At 41.0% G+C, this 16,008-nt stretch overlaps 1 protein-coding gene across 2 annotated transcripts in view; it reads left to right on the top strand.

The window, feature by feature from the left end:
- Positions 1–416: 416 nt before the first annotated feature.
- LOC118413451 (coiled-coil domain-containing protein 186-like) overlaps positions 417–16,008 on the top strand; it is a 28,420-nt gene continuing 12,828 nt past the window's right edge. For both annotated transcript variants that reach the window (XM_035816836.1, XM_035816835.1), the window contains exons 1-8: positions 417–540; positions 2,325–3,600; positions 9,329–9,503; positions 10,712–10,840; positions 11,787–11,879; positions 12,668–12,787; positions 13,826–13,945; positions 14,737–14,841. In XM_035816836.1, coding sequence (XP_035672729.1) covers positions 2,390–3,600; positions 9,329–9,503; positions 10,712–10,840; positions 11,787–11,879; positions 12,668–12,787; positions 13,826–13,945; positions 14,737–14,841 — 1,953 coding nt within the window. In that variant the 5' untranslated portion in view covers positions 417–540; positions 2,325–2,389. The remainder of the gene's footprint in view (positions 541–2,324; positions 3,601–9,328; positions 9,504–10,711; positions 10,841–11,786; positions 11,880–12,667; positions 12,788–13,825; positions 13,946–14,736; positions 14,842–16,008) is intronic.

The following is a 16,008-nucleotide window of genomic DNA, read 5'->3' as shown; positions in this document are numbered from 1 at the left end:
ATATTTAATAGTGTCACTTTTACAACTATCAAATAAGTTTATTTCTACTACAGTCCTGGGTACCTCGCAAGTGTCACTTCTACAAGCACAATCATTAGGCTACGTACAACACAACACATGATTTGCTCATTTTGGTACTTAATCGTAATGTTGACTATCCCTGCCCTGCAGAAGAAATTTTTTTTTTTTTTTCTGAAATCAGGCGAAAATTAATGCGTGCTGATGTCATCCATAAACTTTAATTGCTGTGGCCTTATGTCGGATTCACATGACAGTGAAAGTAGGAAAGAAATTAAGGTCATAACTATCCACAAAGAAACAATCACATGCATACTTTTATGAAATAATTTAGCATTTTTTTTAAACCTCATGCCGTGTTTTCGCGGCAAAATGACGTAGACGAGCTGAAGCCTAGAGGTCAAAGGTTGTAGTGATGTAAGGGTTTTTCATTGGCCCATCCTCATCACGTGATAGAAAACTAATTTCCGCCATCTTGACAAGTCACCTGGTGGTACTCGGTGCTGTTTTGGCCGAACAAAGGTAAGAATTTCAAGGAAATAATCAATATTTCTCCAGATTTATCATATTTTGGAGATACGCGTTGATTTAAGAGAGTGAAATGAGCCATTTGGCGAAGTTTCAGGCGGCATGGGTGTCGTTTTAGTGTGATTTTTGACGTTAAAATCCATCTGGCTACGTGGTAGTTTTTCTTCTGGCTTCCGGGATTCGACTTGTCAAGTTTCCACCTTGACCGCCCTGGATCGAATTTCAGCCCTTTTTATGAAAGTTCTTGCGTGCATAAATTTTGTTTGCCTGTTAATTAGCATATTTTGTGCTGTGTAATGCAATAGATAATCTGGGACAAATTTGGGTCAATGTTTATCCAAACAGAACAGAAAACAAAAAGCTCAAGAATCACTTCATAGCGGGCTATCACAGCTACAGATAAGAATTTAAACTGTGTATTGTTTACAGAATTATGCTTCTATATTACAAACTTTTCATACTGGTTATTAGTACGAAATGTGTATAGCATCCATTTATACAAAGGAGTAAATGTACTGTCACCTAAATTTTGATATGCGAACAATAGCTGCCATCTGTCAATCATGATTTATACAAATTATGAACCGGAAGGTTCGGTTCTTCTGGGAAGCAAAAGTAGCCTCTAGAAGTCACAATCTCTCGCTAAATACTGTAAATCCTAAAAACTTTTGTGGTAGATGTTATTTTACGGCGAGATGTCCTACAGCAAATTCATTCACATGCAACAATTGTATGTCTCCCTTGAATGTCTGCATTATGTGTTACAGAATTGTTTTTACTGTGGATTTAAGATAAAAGATAAACATCATTTTTTTTCCTCTACTGCAAAAAGAAACGACTACTAGAAAGAACTAAATAAATTTACGGTACTCCAAACTTCTTGTTTGGAGCCGTGTCATTTTTACCAGTCTATTGTATTTACCCATACGTCATTTGAACAAGGCTTATGTCAACGTATCATAAAAGAAAGCATGACTGGTTTATCAAACAAATAAATTACATCCTGTTCCTTTTATAACTAACTTCCTATTTTTTTGCAAAACTAATTAACTATATTTTGGCATAAAAGCCCAGTTTTGTACAGTATAGTAGGTACAAGCTTTCTAACATTGGACTGTAACTGTAAGGTTTGATCTGCTCACACCAAGAAGGACTCTCTTTTTGATAAGTGTGGTGAGTTCAAGATGTGGTGTCAAGTGAGGACATAGGTGTCAGGTACATGTACCAGGGTTCTCCCCAGAATTTTTTAGTATAGTGGAGGGGCTGGCAAAAATAACCCGCACCAACGCGCTGCGCTTTCATGAAAATGGGTTCATTTTGCAAATTATGACAGAGGGTGTCAAATACTACAAGTATAATATATTGTTGTGATTCCTTTGTTGTAAAGTGGCAAAACGACTATTGTTTTGATCATTGCTCATTCACAAGTTTTTGCAGACAATGCTGACTGGAAAAGTGATGCCACTTGGCACAAAAATCTGTGAATTGTCATTGATTTTAGCAAAACTAACAAAGAAAATAGGGAAGAAACAAACTAAATTTGAAAAATAGTATAGTGGAGCTGGCTGAGAGTATAGTGGAGGGCCTCCCTTATTCCACCATCTGGGTAGAACCCTGTGTACCTTTCCCAAGGGCACAACATTGGGACTTGTCAGGGATTCTAACCCAGGCCACATTTCAATGTTTTTCTTTCAGTGTTCAGTCTTGATTTTTGAGTGTATTGAAATACTCATTTCTTTCAGCTTATGACTTATGTTTTTTTATCATTTCCCGCACAGATGGATAACCCAGAGCATGCATGAGTGAACTTTGACCCGTCTCCAGGTAGAGGCCTCGCCCGGCGATGGAGGAAAGTGACCCAGAAGGGGCAAAGGTCACAGGTGGGGGGGATGAGGTGGATGACACCAAGGATCCAAAACTTTCTGTCCAAGAAGAAAAGGAGAAAGATGCTACTACTACAAATCTAGAAGACAAAGAGGAAGAGGCAGCCACCGAAAGCTCTGATGAAACAAGTGAAGGGAACGCCCAAGTTGCCATCACAGGTGAAACGACAGAAGATTCTAGGATTTCAGAAGAAGCTCCAAACGCCAACCCTTCTCCTTCTATCGAAGAAAATTCAGACGATACGACAACCGTGCAAAGACAGGACGGCGGTGGTTTCGAAGACCCGGAAGACAGGGAAGATACGATCCAATCGGAGAGTAGCGAAACCGAAAGCAAGGACGAACGCCAGAATGCAGAAGACATCACGCCAACGAACGAGCAGGCGGATACAGTCAGTGAAGATGTTACGCAACATCTTGCAATGGAGGAAACAAAATGTGTCAAGGATGAAGAAGAACCCGAAGCTTTCCAAACTACTTCCGATACTGTAGCAGCATCACAAGGTGTCAACGACACAGTTAAAGAAAATCCTACAGAATACAGTGAACTTACAGAGGCCGACCAAGACAATGCCGACGGGATCGCCGCGTCTGATGGATTCGGAAATGTCGTTGACGTAGAAGAAGCAATGGACAGCCCCCTAACATCAACTTCGCCCGCGGATTCAGACCAGGAACTGGATCTCGCAGAGTCTCTTTCCGATCATCGCGCAGAAACGGCGGATAGTGATTTAGTAGAGGTAGATATGTTGGCTACTGTTGGGAATAACGCGTCCGTTCCAAGTGGCGAACAACCAATGGAAGAGATATCGCTTGACGACGCACAGGAAGACGAAACGGAGACGACAGAGCCCGCGCAGCCGACGAGCCCTCTCGAAGGCTGCGAGAGAACTATCCTCAGAACTGAGGTGGAGCCGGAGCACACTGGTTCCAGCGTCAACAGTGTTTCGGAGGGGGAAGACGCGCTACTGTCGGAGCTGGACGCAGCCCTGCAACCAGCTGCCTCCCCCAGGGATCCGGAAAAACGAAACGAGAAAATGGCGGCAGCGGATCTGCCCAACGGTCTGAGGAACGACCTTTCGCTGTCGGGCGCTCCAGAGTACGCGGAACTGAAAGTCAAGTTCGAGACTCTGATGCAGTCACATACGGATCAGGCTGTACAATTACAAAGGTAAGACCTTCGGAAAAAAAAGCTGTGTTTCCTGTTTCAGTTCAGAAAAAAAATCTTTTTTTTCTTGTAATTTTTCAGGCCGGCCAAAACTAGAAATAATACATATTACAATACAGTTGAACAAATCAAACTGAAATGCGTGAGGACACTTGTCTTTCAATATCAAACTTTAATTTTGTGCATAATCGATACATTTATCCTTCATTAGATAGGACAAGCTGTGTTTTCACTTCAATATAGGAAGCAGGCTGAATAAGAATTCTAACTGAAATCTTTGTGACTCCACTGCCCACCAAAAAAAGTCAAGGGTCAGCAGGTTTTTCTACTTCTAGGGTAGGTAGGGAAACAGGAAACACAACATTTTTTTCCTAGGCTTAGAGGTTTTGTGTGTTTGGACCTGGAACAAGACCCCGCGAATACGTGTACAGTCATAAACTAAAGAAAGACCACAAAAAAACGCTTTGACTTTCCCCTTCAATGGCAAAATTGAATCCCAACGAAAGTATGTGCTATCACTTATCAGGTATTTTGCTCAAGCAAAACTCAGAACTCAATGCTTAGTGACTACTAGGTAACACTCAAATATTTGGCTTTAGCAAAATATAGTTTCGAAGCACTCCAAAGATGCATAGTTTTCTTTGTCTGCCACTTTGTAGAGATTCTCAAGTAATCAATGGTACCATTGTTGTTCAGTACCTTCACTGGTATTGGGTTCTTAATACACCATGACTACGTTGACGTCCCAACATTTTTCATACCAGGTAACTGTAACCAATTGCATCAATGACAGAAATACTGTAAATGCAGAAACTTTTGCAACGGTTTTACTTTCGCGATTTTTGCATTGCCAATTCGAACTTAAAAACACCGCAAACATTTTTCCATGGCAGTGAGGAAGAGACTACAGTGCATGGTGCTACCGCGAACTTAAAACCACCGCTAAAGTCTTCTTACCTCAGTTCAGTTCAGTTCAGTTCATCCTTATCTGGTGACGCTATGAAGTTTACTACCGTGAAATTAACTCCCCGCAAACTACTGTAATTCCTGTTTTATTAACGGTAACTTTATGTTCACGGTTTTCACGGTGACGTCTGTGCCGCGAAGTTATCATTGCCGTTAAAAAATCATTCGTCTTTCGCCCCCCTCCCCCTTCTCCGCTACCATCCAAGTACTTAGAACTAGTACTTACTAGTACGTTACGAATGTCTTATCCATTCACACAACACACTTTCAACACGCAACGATCGCCACAATAACAACTCAAACACAAATTCTCCTCAAGAAATAAAACATTTATTCTACAAGCACAAAATTGTGTCATTTCTTTTACTTATGTTCATGTTTACGTTACGATAACATAAACCGCTATTTTGTTTACATCGCCGCTAGCAGGCAGCATGTGTACATTTACAAACTAAAAAACTACTACAGTGCTATTCAAGCAAGGAATTACTACAGGATCATCACTGAAAGTACTAGTACTAGTACAAAAAATGACTCGTATATTGGTACAACTACAGCTAGCGATACATAAAAAAAATGTTACAAAATGGCGGTACCCAAGCCAAGCGTTAGACAAAGGAATTTTCAACAAAGTCGCGGAATTTCAGGTGATGAGTACAAATAAACCAGCGAATTTACTGAAATACCAGTATGTTGTAAAAATAAAAGAAAGATACAAGCACTGTGAAATTTACGGCAGCATAGGATTAATTCTAAGTTCGATTTCACTTACGGCGTCACACTGAGAAAACAACAACAATGGCGGCCTTCTTCTTAAACTTTCAAGGATTCAAGTACTAGTACTAGGAAATACAAGGATTAACTAACAACATTTTTACAATTGGTATTTGCATGGGTTATTATACATAATATTGCACAACTTACAGCACATGATAAAATCACTGTAATGTGAAATTTAGTAAATTACGGCAGCATAGGATCAATCCTAAGTTCGAATTTTCAGTTACGGCGTCACATGAAAACAACAAAAATGGCGGCCTTTGAATTCTTCTAAACTTTCGACAGTACGTAAGTTACGGTAACGTTACATGTGTAGAACTAAAGGTATCAATGATTAACTAACAAACATTTTTACAATCCGTATTTACATTGGTAATTGTACAGAATACAAGTACTAGTATTACAACTTACAGCGGTAACTGTTAACGCACCTTCTCCACGGCGGCTTGGATTCCGGTGCGCTGCCAGCCTCGGAGGATGAGGTCCTTCTTGCCGCCCAACCTGTCCATCGCGCCGAGGAGCCAGTTGGCGTGGAGAGGTTTCAGGGTACTGAGTCTCAGATCAACCTTGGCATCGTCGATTGTGTTCTGCTCGATCTCCTTCGCCACTGACTCCGCGTAGTAGGTCATGAAGCTGGACTTCATATCCTTCTTCAGTGCGTCGTTCAGACCGCCATCTGCGTCAAGCGGCTGGAGCTCGCCCGTGCAGCTCGCCGGCACGAACACCGGGATGACGTTGGCCTCTTGCAGCTTGGTCAGGACAGATTCAGTTCGCTGTGCCTTATAAACGTCGAAGATGGCCAACCCTTTCTGGTTTTCCTGCAGTCCCAGTCGTTCGCGCTGGCCAGCCATGTAGGGTGAGATGATGGTATCCACATACCGCTTCATGCTCTCCTCGGTCGACCAGTGGGAGGGGGTGTGGTGCACGTCCCACTCCTCGGGGAAGGGGAAGTTCGGGTGACAGGCCTCGGTCTTCCCCTGGTAGAGGACCTGGGGAGGCAGGAGTTCTCCCGCCAGGCTGATGGTGAGCAGGGCGGTGATCTGGCGTTTGTCTTCGAGTCCCACCACCGCAACCTGGCGGGATCCAGCCTCCTCTAGCGTCCACCCTCCCACCGGAACGATCGGCACTCCCGTCTGATCCCAGTTCACGATCATGTCAGCCGGAATGTTGTGTTTGCGGACCGCCTCCTGGATTCTGGCGTAGAACTCGTCTCTGGTTTCTTCATAGTCCGTTGGCAGCTTCCTGGCAGCTTTTGTCGCCTTTCTCTGAACGTACTTCATACGGTTGAGCAAAGAGTTCGCCCAGGCTTGCGTGATTTCGATGGGCCCGCCAAACTCTGACAGGAGGCTGCGGTCCTTCTGCAATACGATACCCTTGGCGGTCGACATGACGAGGCAACGGTTGACCACGCCCCCGCTGTCTCGTGTGCTGCGGATGAATTTCTGCACGTCGGCGTCCAGGTCTCCCAGCTTCAGTGGTTTCCCCACGTTTTTTCTGGGGAAACTTGCGATGTCGTTCGTGCCCTGCCGCTTCACTTCCTTCTCGTAGCTTCTTTTGATGGAGCGGGCGGTGGATTCGTTGATCTGCTTCCCCACTTCCTTGGACATCTTCTCGGCCGCCTTCTTAGGGCCGATTTCAATGCAGAGTTTTGCAATCTTCGCCCTCGTTTCTGGAGTGTACTGCCCGTAGCTGCCACGTTTCCTCTTGCGGCTGATGGCTTCCCTCATCGCCTTCTCCACTTCCTTATTGACGGCGGCAGTGAGGTGCGGATCGTCCGTGTCGGCGGGATTCGGCAGGCCGGGAAATGTTGGCGGCTGCAGGGAGGGATTGGCCTTCTTCAACCAGCTCAGCATTGTTTCGGTGTTGTCGTCGTCTCTCGTCGAATTCACAAAGGAATGAACCAGACATGAGTCCGGGTCTTGATTTATAGCGTGAACGTCTGTGTTGTCTACAATTGTATTTTTAATAATAATAGTATTAAAGTCTTTTGAAGCAACGCACAAGCGACTCTAAAACCTATGAAGCTACCGCCGACGCGCTGGGGACGCACAGGTAGATTGTTTTACAAAAGCTTCTACGCACCCACCTGTCTGTTCTTTAATTTTATGTTTCCTTCACACCTCGGTCTGTAAATTACCGACCTGGCTAGTGTTTTATTTATGATTCATTCACACCTCCGTCCCTTTCTGTAAATCCCGCGGCATAGCCGACTTGGCTGTTGTTCCTTTCACACCCCAGTCAAGTTCTGTAAATTACCGACTTTCTTTTGGTGAACCGCCGCCACCGCGAACATAGAGTGCCGTTAACACCTCATTTTTTCTCACACCGCGAAATTTTGCTACCGTTAACATAAAGTGAATTACAGTACATGTTTTGTAAATGCATTTACAGTACTGTTCTGAGCTGTGCTGAGGCCAAATAACCAGATAAAGTTAAATAACTCTTTCTTCAAAGAAGTATCAAACAAAATTGGCCCCTGCAGTTCAAAAAAATTCTGCCTGGGGGCTCAAACCTGTGTCATTTCTTCACAAGCACAAGAGTTGTCTACTGGTGGTTTTATGTTCACGGTTTTCAAGTTGCCAATTCACAGGGAACTTAAAATCATCACGAACATCTTTCCGTGGCAGTTAGAGACTACAGTAAATAGTCCTTTTCCCACTACCGTAAAATTAAATCCCCAAGAACTTCAATTCATTTACATTATCAAAACAGGAATTCTTGTTGCAGTACCTACAAAAGCTGTCAGGATCTAATTATTTCTCCCTTTAATCTCAAACACTTAATATACCAAATATCATACAGATCCATCCATGACTTCTACTTCTTTCTGGAGTTATGCCTTTGAAAAACCCACAAACACCCCCCCCCCCCCCGAATTCCGAAAAAGTGTCTATTGTGTGATGTACTGTCCCCAATGGAAAGCTTTTAACGTTATTATGTACAGTGTTTGTCCGTGATGAAATATGATACTCTAAAAGCTTATGGTGCTTAGAGAGTGGGGTCAAAAGTTGTTTTATTCAGCCTGGTCCCGATCAATGTAATAATCAATACTACTCTCTACAGTGCAAACAGTTTGACAATCTTTCAATCCCATATGATATGTTTACGCTTTGAATGTGAAAACCATCTGGAAAGGACAAAGATAGACTTATGTAAATGATTTATATATGCTATATATCTATCTGTACGTTTGTGAAGGTTACTCATCCAGGAAACATTAAAATTGAAGAAGATTCACTCTTTACTTCTGGATACTTTAGGCCACACCAATTTAATTTCTTGGTTCACGGATTTTTTCATAAAAAATATGGAGCGAAAGGGCGAAATAAAAATAAAAATAAAAATTGTAAAATGCTTGGGGTAAAGGTAAGGGCTAATCCAAAATATAAAGAATAAAAAGTTTTCAGCTTGAAAAAAGTACAAAACCACTATTACTGTACAGTATTTACACAGCACCTGTTTGTTGATTTTAAGGAGCTTATGATATAAAGGCCAATTTGCTACACCAGAAAGTTGGTGAATGGTTTCATTAATGGTGAAAATTTGCTGAGTGGTGATTTTTATTTTTATTTTTTTTTCCAAAAAATCGGAGCGAGCGAATCCGTGAACCAAGAAATTAATTTGGTGTGGCCTTAAAAATTTTAATAGATGTTTCGAAAGGCTTCCACCTTTCTTCCTCAGGGAAATGAAAATGAAGTTATGCAATTTCTCGGAACAAGGAATAATTCTTATGTTCTAAATAAACCAAAAAGGTAACAGCTAAGGTTTTTTGTATATCTATCTATTAAGGTTTCATCCCATAGGCCACAGCATGTAAAATTCATGGATGACATCTTCTGCAGACTCTGCTGTTCTTTAAAATCAGGCAAAAATAATTGCCATAAAATGTACCTTCTATGGCCTTACAATATATGTCATGTAATGGAAATTGTCTTAATTAAACATATTTTCTTATAGATATTTTTGTAAACTTATATCTATCTAGCCTGTCAGAAGATCTGCAAGCCAAGACAGGGAAGCTGACTGTCTTAAGTGAAGAGAAGGACGTCCTTAAGGCAGAGATGAAGACAGTGGTACAGGAGAGGGACACCCTTAAGGTGGACCTGCAGAGGTTGCAGTCTTGTGCAACCAACGAAGTCCATGCAACCAGGATAAGACAGGTACTGTATTTTTGAAAATTTTGCAGTGGTTTAATGTTTGCTGTTTTTGCGATGATTCCTTCACATGAACTAAAAACCAGTGTTTCCTCTACTGTACAATTTGTTATTATCGCACTCCATTTTCTCCCTTCCATAAAATTAAATCATCAAAAATAAATGCTTTTAGTTTTACAGTACTACATACAACAGAATTTTAGCTTGCAGAAATCGATCATAAACAAAGTTAAACTGTTGTTTTCAACACAAATCTTTGTCTAACTTTCTCCTTTTTCAATACCTCTAGGTTTACAACTAGTGTACTTGAAGGCATGACAATTTCTTATTCTTTTCTGAGCTGGTATTAGATACCACCAGTTTATCAATATTAGTCATTTTGTACATCAGGGGTGCCTAAGCATTTGCACGAACCCTATGAAATTCGTACGAATATTTTGTGATACACACGAATCACTATGCGAAAACGCACGAATATTATGAAATTTGCACGAATCACTATGCAAAAACGCACGAATATTATGAAATTCGCACAAATCACTATGTGATTCACACGAACCTTATGAGATTTGCACGAACCTTATGCAAAATTGCGCAACCACTGCCGGGGTCACGTGACAGACGGAGCGGGATTTTCAAGATGGTGGCTTCGATCGGCAGCGACGGAAAATACGATGTAACACGCCCAAATGAAGCAAAACAGTAGCTTAAAGGCTATCAAATACATCTTTGCGACGGTAAATGTCCATTCCATGCCTTGAAATATAAATATCACGGGTAGAAACGCTCAAAATCATGCCTCCTCCCGGCCGCCGTTTTTGCATAAGGATCGTGCAAATCTCATAAGGTTCGTGTGAATCACACAGTGATTCGTGCGAATTTCATAATATTCATGCGTTTTTGCATAGTGATTCGTGCGAATTTCATAATATTCGTGCGTTTTCGCATAGTGATTCGTGTGTATCACATAATATTCGTACGAATTTCATAGGGTTCGTGCAAATGCTTAGGCACCCCTGTACATCATACACTTAAGTTTTGACATTTACCTTCTGTCTTCAAGTGACGTCCACTGTCGATCCGTCTTCATTTTGATAACAAAAGCACACCTATCACACATGAAGTTCTGAATTCAAAGTTGAAGTCTTCAAAATTACAGAAAAAGTTGTTGTGGAAACTTGAAAGTTGTCAAAGATGGTACGCCTTTCTTTCAGCTGGAAGCTAGCGTCTTAGAACAACAGAAGGAAGTGTCGGTGCTGAAAGAAAAGCTGGGTTCTCACGACGCAGCGGCCAAGAGGGCCATCACCACACTACAGAGGGAGATGGGAGCTAAAGTAGCCAAGGTAAGCTGTTTATGGTCATACAGTCAAACCTGCCCGAGCGACCACCTCTTCTCAGCGACCACCTGGCCATTTCGACCGCTTTTTCTCGGTCCCGATTTATTTTCCCATTGACGTAAGCATTAAGCGACCTTTTCTCAACGACCACCTGGCCAACGCGACCGCGACCGGCCCAAATTGGCACCCATAACGACCGCATTATTTTCAAAGTTGAGGTTTTCATCGATTTTTGATGATAAATAGCGCGATTTTGTGCCGAAATCGGCCAGTTTGCGTCGGATTTTGGGGTTAAATTTACAGTTTACAGTGTGCGTGCTGTATTTGACATTAAAGACCTTGCTTCTTTGCGTGCATGCAGTGTGCTTTCTATTTGCCATTAACCACAACGGAAACCATTTATACTTTGCATCGGGCATGTTTTGAGTCGATACTCTTCTCAGCGACCACCTGTCCAAATCGACCACTTTTTTCCGGTCCCCCAGGTGGTCGTCTTGGGCAGGTTTGACTGTACTTTTAAATTTGTATGTCTGAAGTTTTGCAAAGAAAGGATGAATGATGATGAATAATGAGAGGATGAATGATGATGGTGATGATAAGCAAAGAGAATTTGAACAGTATAGTATTTGAGTAGACACGGTTGTATGCTCTGTCAGGCCTTTTTCATATGGCTGACCACCAGACCATGGCGTCCAAACTTTCTCAGACTGTGGTTGAGTTACCGGTAGTTGTATGAACGGTGCAAAGATACAATATGTTTTCCTGTAAATTTTTCTCAAGTTATAAGTCAATGATTAAAAAGATATATGCAATATAACCTTATTGTAATCTGGAAATACATTATGTTCCATTCTGTATGTTTTGTGTGCTTTAAAGTTCCATTCTGTCTGTTTTGTGTGCTCAAGAGTATTTTACAGTGTCCAAAAGCATTGTTATTGTACTTGTTTTCCAGGCACAGCAACTATATGAAGACAGTGTTAGGGAGAAAGAGTCCATGGTTATCAAGTATGCCAAGAGTGAAAGTCAACTACTGGACCTTACCAAGGTAAGGTATTTCTTAGCTCACTGCATGAAAAAAGTCAGCTACATTGTCCCTAATCATTTGTTGTTTTCCTCCCGAGTCCTAAACAAATTCGGTCGGACAATCTGAATGCTTGAAGTCACTTGTGTTGAAACGTATATCCTCGTCTGCGACAGCTAAGCAAATAGCAATGTTTACTTTTAAGGTAAAGTGAGGCCAAACAGTGTAGAAGTACTTTTCAAGCCATTTGCCTAACTGTGTGGTATTTGACTGTTGTAGGTGAAATACAAGTGTTTGGTGCAAGTGATGAGTATACTCCTTTGCCAAACTGTTTGATATTTGCTGGTGAATAAGACAATTCATTAACCCAACTACTTTTGATGTTATTACTACTGGTGAATAAGAGAGATTTGCCTAACAGTATGTTTTTCCCTGTTGAATGAAAGGGTAATGTGTGGTGGTGAATTAAAAAGATTTGCCTAACTGTGACATATTCTGTCAGAATGAAAGATGCCATGTGTGATAGTGAATTGAAGGGATTTGCCTAACTGTGACATATTCTGTCTGAATGAAAGATGCAATTTGTGTGATGGTGAGATATTCTGTCTGAATGAATGATGCGATGTGTGATTGTGAATTAAGAAGATTTGCCTAACTGTCAGATGTTCTGTCTCTTGGAAAGAAGGATGCAAAGTGTGTTTACGAATCAAAGGGATTTGCCTAACTGTGAGATTTTTTCCAGGTGGATGATAGAAGAGATATCTGATTCATGAATTAGAGGAATTCCCCTAACTATGTGATATTTTTCCCAGGTGAACGAGACCCTTGAAAGAAGACTGAAGGACGCGCTGAGGGAGAGAGAAGGTCTGGTGGGCAGACTGAAACAGTTTCACGCTGAGAGTCAGAAAGTTAGGCAACAGGCAGACAACAAGGTCAGAATCAGATCAGTTTTTCTTTTTTTCCTTGCATGCAAAATGTAGCTAGAAGTTCCCTATATGTAGTGTCTCAAAGAAAAAAAAAGAAAGACATTTGTTTCTCAAGTTTTGTAGCATTCATTTCAGCTCTTGACTGGTATCTGGATTGTGCCAAATTGCAAAAGGCATTCACAAAGTAGAATTAGTTTTATTCATTCTTCGTTGGTTTTAAATTCAGTTACAAGACTGCGATAGAAATGTGACATTTGAAATTGCGCAAGGGATAATCAGAACAAGGTTGCATAATTTCCTATTGTAGCCATATATGTATTACGAGGGGCGTTCAAGAAGTATTGATTCTGACCCTTTTCTAGTTGTCTGATCTAGATGAAATTTTGCATGTGTAATGATTCATATCTCTATAGTTTATGTTGCAAAAAAGAGCTCTGAACTAATTGTGGTTTCTGATTTACTGGTGTTTAAACTTAGGTAGGTGTGAAATGGACCAAGTGTGAAATGGAGCCAGTTGAGTGTCGCGCAGTGATCCGGTTCTTGTATTTGAAAGGACGCACACCAAAGGGGACTTTTGATGAAATGAAAGAAACTTATGGTGATGATGCCCCATCATATGACCTTGTAAAACGCTGGCATCCTGAATTCAAACATGGCCGGAAGTCTGTGAAAACAGCTCCCATCCCTGGTCGTTCCTCTTCTGCCATTGATGAGGCATCTGTTGGAGGACCAACCTGGGGTGTCCTACAAAAAACAGTGTCCAGAGCTACATCAAACGATGGGAAAAATGCATAACTCTGGGTGGTTCCTATGAAGAGAAAGACTAATAACTGTGCCAAGTTTCATTAATCTCCTGCTATGGGAAACGAGTCAGAGTTATTACTTATTGAACGCCCCTCGTATATCCAGTGAGAAGCCCACGTAAGCGTCTCTAATGAAAACCATAATCAATATGTTTTTAATAATCGGTACGTACATTTCTTTTTTTGCTATAGCCCACCTTTCATGAGTTAATGAAAAGTTTTTGGTGTCTGATTGCTTCAGGATTCGGAAGTGTCGGCCAGGAACAAGGAAATGGACAAACTGAAGGAAGAGATGAACTCTCACATCATCAAAGTCAGGTGGTCACAGAACAAGCTGAAAACAGAAACTGAAGCACACAAGGTAAGAAAAGGACAAATCGTTTAAAAAGGGGAAGGTTAAAGATAGTCTTATAGCACAGCTGTTGAGGCCGTAATACATATAAAATACAACACGGTGTATTTAGTATCGGCCGAGGTACTAGCGGATGTGGAATACACCGTGTTGTATTTATCTATGTCATACGCACCTGAGAAAACACGTATTTCAATGCGAAATGTGCTAGAAGTTGAGAGAATTTGGTGCCCACAAACAAAGATTGTTTCAACCTTAATGTTCCAAATCAGGGATTCAATTTTTTTGCCACTCCACACTCGGTGTGCACAGAAACCACTCAAATTATACGATAAAAGCCTGCGGTAATATAACTTAGAAGCCTGTGTGATACAGCTTTTTATCACACGGTCCAGAACACCAGTCCTGTATCGAACGTTATTGTGGTCCATGCATGATATAAAGTGAGTTATTATTAGCTGTGTCTAGGGCATGGTATTAGAAGTCTGAGCCCATCCCTCTCCTTCTACCGGCTTTTTAAATACCCAGCTGAAGTCAGGTACTTTACGCCTGGGTAGAGTGAGGAAAGTTGTGTTAAGTCCCTTTCCTAGGGACATGTCTAGCCAGGAACGCCCAGAATCGAACATGGTACCTTTCAATCTCGGTTTTACTAGCCTAGTCCTTTGACACCACAATGTATTGATGTAGTAACTAAAAGTATAGGTTAAAAATTTAAGATTAAATTATAGTGGGATTTTCTGAAACAACAAGTAGATAAGTTGAAAAGTAGCATAAAAGAAACTTCCTTTTTTGTCTCCCAGGAAACCAAGGCTGAGCTCGAGAAGATGCGACTGAAACTGAAGGAAGCCAAGGAGGAGTCTGCACAGATCCGGAGGAACTGCCAAGAAATGATCAAGACATACCAGGTACTGTCAGTTGCTTGCAATGTATAACAAAACTGCTAGAGGGCAGTACTGCACCATGTATGACATCAAAACATTCAAACTTTTAAAATTTAGCATTTTTGGCAGTAATTAAAAATTCAATGCTTCTGTATTCACACAATCTTTCATATTTTCCTTCTGGTATTACTATATAATTATTTCTTTTGCTCCTTTTTTCTTGTAAATTGACATTAGTTAATCTTTATAAACAGCTGTTTTTCATCTTTTCTTTTCATTTATTCTTTGTCACATTTCCATGCTTTTTTTTCTTGTTCTTCTTTGTGAGTCTAGGACCAAGTTGAACAGATAACCGACAACTATGAGACTATGCTTAAGTTGTTCAAGGTTTGAGTCTGTTCCATCCTGTCTTGAATGAATGTTCTTGTTTTTCATCTTTGTGAGCTTTTTCCCTCCTTGATCCTTTTTGATCACATTCTATCAATTGTGACTTTTATGTTTGCCTTTTATTGTTTGTTAGTGCTATTACGTGTGGTTCATTAATATTCTTGACCACACTTTCAAACATCGCTACCACTACGGGTAGATACCAGTCCATCATAGCAATATGAAACCTTTATTTCTTGCTGGACTGGTCTGGAAAAACTGGGCCAAGAAAAAAAACAGTGGACCAGTTTTTCGACCATAGATAATGGACAGTAACGCTTACTGTTATGTCATTTTGGGGTCCTTTTTCTTTGCACAAAGGACTAGACAATTTCATTTTGAGGTTGATTTTTAAATAGAGATTGGAACTGAAAATAACAATATCACTTGTAATTTGTTGCATTCACAGAGACCTGTACTAATGTCTCACTCTCCAAAATACAAATATATAAAAGTGCACTACTACATGACTTGTGTGATCTGGTTCAGGTCCAGACCTGGACCTGATTCCCCTGGACTTGATCCCCTTGATCTGATTCTCTGGACCTGAACCAGAATTTTCTGTACCAGTAGTACCATACCTTTTCACGACCACACACAAGCATACACACACAGGTACCGTTAATAAAATTTTGGGTAACTAGTCATTAGCAGGAAATGTTATGTGTCAAAATGCAACTCGATCTCTCAAAATGGCAAAACCATTATCTGCGACTGTAAGGTCTAACAGTTAATCAAATAAGCCGTTCATTCATACACTATTGT

The sequence above is a fragment of the Branchiostoma floridae genome, chromosome 4, assembly GCF_000003815.2.
Source record: "Branchiostoma floridae strain S238N-H82 chromosome 4, Bfl_VNyyK, whole genome shotgun sequence".
In the NCBI taxonomy this organism is placed as follows: domain Eukaryota; kingdom Metazoa; phylum Chordata; class Leptocardii; order Amphioxiformes; family Branchiostomatidae; genus Branchiostoma; species Branchiostoma floridae.
Note: the sequence above shows the minus strand (reverse complement) of the source record. Positions and strands in the feature narration are given on the sequence as shown.